We start from the raw sequence: 3,970 nt of genomic DNA on the forward strand, positions 1-3,970 counted from the left end.
CACGACGCTGTGGGCAGGGCGGAGGCTCCCATGGGAGGAGCTGGGGGCAGGGTGGGCGTGCTCGGAGGTCTGGGACCAGGAGCTCAGAACTAGGGCCAGCCCCTCAGCAGCATGGCCAGCGTGCAGGGTGGTCAGCAGGGCTGCTTGCAGCCTTCTGCCCCGACCTGTCGTGAGGACACGGGGCTTTGTCCACGCCGGCCACACCATGGGTTGTGGCTTCGCTGCTGACAGCCAGGGTTCTGTGCCCACCAGGGGGCTGGCCCTGCCCCTCCAGGTAGTGTTGACATGGGCAGCTTGCTCAGCAGACACTTGGCTGCCCCGTGGGGACATCCTGCGCGGGCGAGGCTGGGGTGTGTGCTGGCCGGGAGCCCGAGGCTCAGCGTCCCTGGTGTCCACCCAAAGGCCAAGCTGTCCCGCACCCTCCCTGGGTCTGGGAGCCCGCTGAACATGGCCGCTTGGGCTGGACCCGCGCGTGACGGGGCCGTCCATCTGGCGGGACGCCCTGTCGCTGCTGCCCTTCCCTCCTCGTCCTCCTGTGAGGGCGAGCCCCTGCCTGGAGGCCGCACCCTGACAGGCTTGTCTGCCAGCTTCGTGGCAGGCTGCGGGCTGCTGCAGCTCTCTGTGCCTCTGGACGGGAGGGGGCCGTTCCGGATGCTCTGTGAGGAGCGCCAAGCCTGTGGCCGTCAGCTTCCACGAGGCAGGTGTGTCCCTTCTCCACAGGCCACACGGCTGCCACCGAGGCTTTCCACAGGCTTAAGAGATGGCTCAGGTTGGGACCAGCAGTTGGCGTGATGGCTATGTTGTTGGACTCCCATGTCGTCAGCTATGGTTTGAGTCCCGGACCCAGTGGCTTAAACTCAGGCTGGGTGCATGTGCGTGTGTGCCCAAGATCCCGAGAGAAGGGGTTGCGGTGTGGCCATCCCCCCTGGGGGGTGACTTCTCACTTAGCAAAAACCTCTCTCCAAAAAAAATGGCACGGGTGACGTGGTGGGCACTCAGCTTCCCCACGAAGATCCAGAGGGACCGTGTGCATGTGTGTGTGCTTGCATGTTTGCACCTGCATACCCGCCTGCTCAGTTCCCTGGGACCTGGAGGTGTCGCGGCCTCCCCTCTGCAGGCGCCACGCAGTTCTCTCGCTGCAGCTGCAGGCAAGGGCTGTTCCAGGCACAGACCTTCCCCTCTCCTTGCAGGGCATCGATTTCTGCCCGGGGCAGAATGTTTCCGGGGTCACAACGCACACCCAGGAGGAGCACACGAAGCTGCCCCTGGTTTTCCACCTGGGGCGAGACCCTGGGGAGAGGTACCCCCTCAGGTGAGCCCGGGGCACCTCCTGGCACCTCCTGGTTCTCATATGAGTGGCTCAGGCCTGAGCCCAGCAGAAGGGGAGGCCGGCCACCCCCACCCCACCCTGCATGCCAGCCCCAGCCTGGCCGTACCCCAGCAAGCACGTCTGTCCCCTCGAGTGCCTGCTGGCCTGCCTTCCTCCTCCTCTGAGCGGTCTCTGGGCTGGGAAGCCCTGGGCAGCAGGAGGACTGACTACGGCAGGGGTTGGGAGCCCTGGCCCTGGGGTGAGGTGACTTGGGATGAGGGCAGCCCAGTGTAGGCTGCTGCAAGGTCTGGGACTGCCCGGCCTGCTTGAGAGGTGGTTCGCTCCCTGAGCCAGGGGCCGCCCTCCGCAGCCGGGTGGGTAGCGGGCCGCTCGTCTGACTCCGAGGCCCCTTGGCCTCCCATGCTCTCCCCACTTGCAGCTGCGGCGAGGCCCGGCCACAGCCACCCGTTAACAGCATTCTGGTTCTTCCGGGCAGTTCTAGGAGGGGCACAGGCTCCACATGGGGGCCACCGAGGCCCTCGGCTGTGGCCAAGTAGGCGAGCCTGGCCTGTGCTGGCTCCCGGCAGACGTCATCGTAAGCCGCCCCGTGGGAGAACACGGCTGTCCTGGCTGTCCCGGCTCTGCAGCCCCAGCTGTGACAAGGCCCCTGGCTGTGCACATCGGCAGGCCTGGCCTCCAGGTCTCATGGACTCACCTTCCCAGAGCTCCCCGCCTACTCAGGCCTTGATGGCGGCCAGGGAACAAGTGCAGAGATGGTCAGAGCGGAGCGATGGCCCCACGCCCGTGCTTACCAGGCCCTTCACAGTGTGGCCCTACTGGGTCAGGGTCTTTGCAGATGAGGCCGAGGACAGTGTCCTGGGTCCAGAAGAAGTCACGGTGGGGTGAGTGGAGATGTGAGAGGTAGGCAGAGGCCGGCCAGTGGCTGGAGCTGCCAGGAGCCGGGGGAGGTGGGAGGAGCTCCCCAGCCGTCGTAGATCCGTTCTGCTCATGCCTGGACCTCTGACCCCGGAGGAGGACGAGGTGCCTGTGCTCACCGGAGGAGGGGCAGGACCACGCCCCATGGGGAGTGGCCACACCCAGTCCTCTCTGCCTTCCTGGTATGGGTGTACGCCTGTGTCTGGCGCAGTATTCACACTGCAGGGTTCAGCTTGAACTGCACAGTCGGCTGTGGGCACCCAGCCACCTTCATCGCCCACCACTGGCCGGCCCAGGGGCCCTGTGGCTTTAAGCCCATGGTGCGTGGTCATTCTCACCAACCACAGCAGACCCACACAGACAAGCTGGGAACACCTCGGGGGTAGCAGGCTGGGAACACACACCACGGGGCCCACTGCAGCTCAGTCGTGCCGTCCCAGGAGACCACGGAGCAGGTCAGCTCAGGCCTGCCCAGCCACCCAGCCAGCGGGGCCCTCAGCCCCTGGCGTGGTGGGACGGCCACTGCAGTGGTGCTGTCAGGCCCCTGCTCAGCACTGCCCGGTCCTTGCGGTCTCCTGTTGCTGACACGCTGCCCGGCTGCAAACCCAGGCGGCCAGCCCCCAGCCTCCCTCAAGAGCGTGAAGGGGGCTGGGAGGCCCCTTCCCCGAGGTCAGACACCCAGGAGGGGGCCTCTGCCACTGCCCCATCTCGCTTTGGAGCGAGCCTCTTCCCACAGACATGACAGCGTCGCCCAGCCTCTGGGAGCTCCTGCTGGGAGAGTCCTGGTGTTGGCCGGCTCTGGCTGGTTCAGCAAGGCGGGCTTGGCCAAGTAGGCCCTGGAACCCTGCAAGGACTGACGCGGGCTTTCGAGTTTGAAAATGGGCCGTGGGGGAAGGTGCGTGTGTGTGCACATCCGCAACCCCAGGAGGAGAGTGGGTGAGAAGGGCTGGTCATCTCCTGGGGTGAGTTCTCACTTTTCCTCCCTGGAGCTCACATGCCCTACAGCAAAGTCAGGTACAGGTCTGGCGGCCTGAGACCCCGGGAACGTGCACCCAGGACACAGGGACGGGGAGGCGGCCAGGAGCCAGCCCACTGTGCCTGACTGCTGCAGAAGCAGGTGACCGCAGGCAGAGCCCCGGCACATCTGTGGTCAGCAGAGGCTTGGGAAGGAGTCAGACCCACTCAGAATCATGCTGGTTCCAGGCGCGGCCTGGGGTCCCAGACAGAACAGGGCCCGAGGAGCGGAAGCAGCTCCCGCCAGGTGGGGGTGCACCCTGCTGCTCCCCAAAACAGCCGCTCTGAGGTTTTGGGACTGGAAGCCACTTTTGCTCAGCATGGTGGGTATTTGGGGCTGTACGTCCAGGTTCAAGGAAGTCCTAGCTCTCCCACTGCTGGACTTGAGCTGACAGTGGTGCCCCGGGAGGGCTGCCCCAGCCTGAGCTCTCCCACTGCTGGACTTGAGCTGACAGTGGTGACCCTGGGAGGGCTGCCCCAGCCTAAGCTCTCCCACTGCTGGACTTGAACTGACAGTGGTGCCCCAGGAGGGCTGCCCCAGCCTGAGCTCTCCCACTGCTGGACTTGAGCTGACAGTGGTGCCCCGGGAGGGCTGCCCCAGCACAGGGTACTGACAGCATGGTCTCCAGTGAGGACCACAGGCCCCCTGGGTTCCCAGTGGCCCGGGCATCGCTGGGAGGCCTAGGGGCAGATGAGCACCCAGGTGGCTAG

General features: G+C 65.8%; 1 protein-coding gene across 3 annotated transcripts in view; it reads left to right on the forward strand.

Annotated features, from left to right (window-relative positions):
• Positions 1 to 3,970, forward strand: part of GALNS (galactosamine (N-acetyl)-6-sulfatase) — a gene marked incomplete at its 5' end in the record, with an annotated part of 23,434 nt that overhangs the window by 15,518 nt on the left and 3,946 nt on the right. For all 3 annotated transcript variants that reach the window (XR_003550069.1, XM_027773467.1, XM_027773468.1), the window contains 1 exon segment: positions 1,191 to 1,312. Coding sequence is in view for 2 of the 3 variants with exons in the window: in XM_027773467.1 (XP_027629268.1) it covers positions 1,191 to 1,312 (122 nt within the window).

This window comes from Tupaia chinensis, unplaced genomic scaffold (assembly GCF_000334495.1).
Source record: "Tupaia chinensis unplaced genomic scaffold, TupChi_1.0 Scaffold000355_1, whole genome shotgun sequence".
Classification (NCBI taxonomy): domain Eukaryota; kingdom Metazoa; phylum Chordata; class Mammalia; order Scandentia; family Tupaiidae; genus Tupaia; species Tupaia belangeri.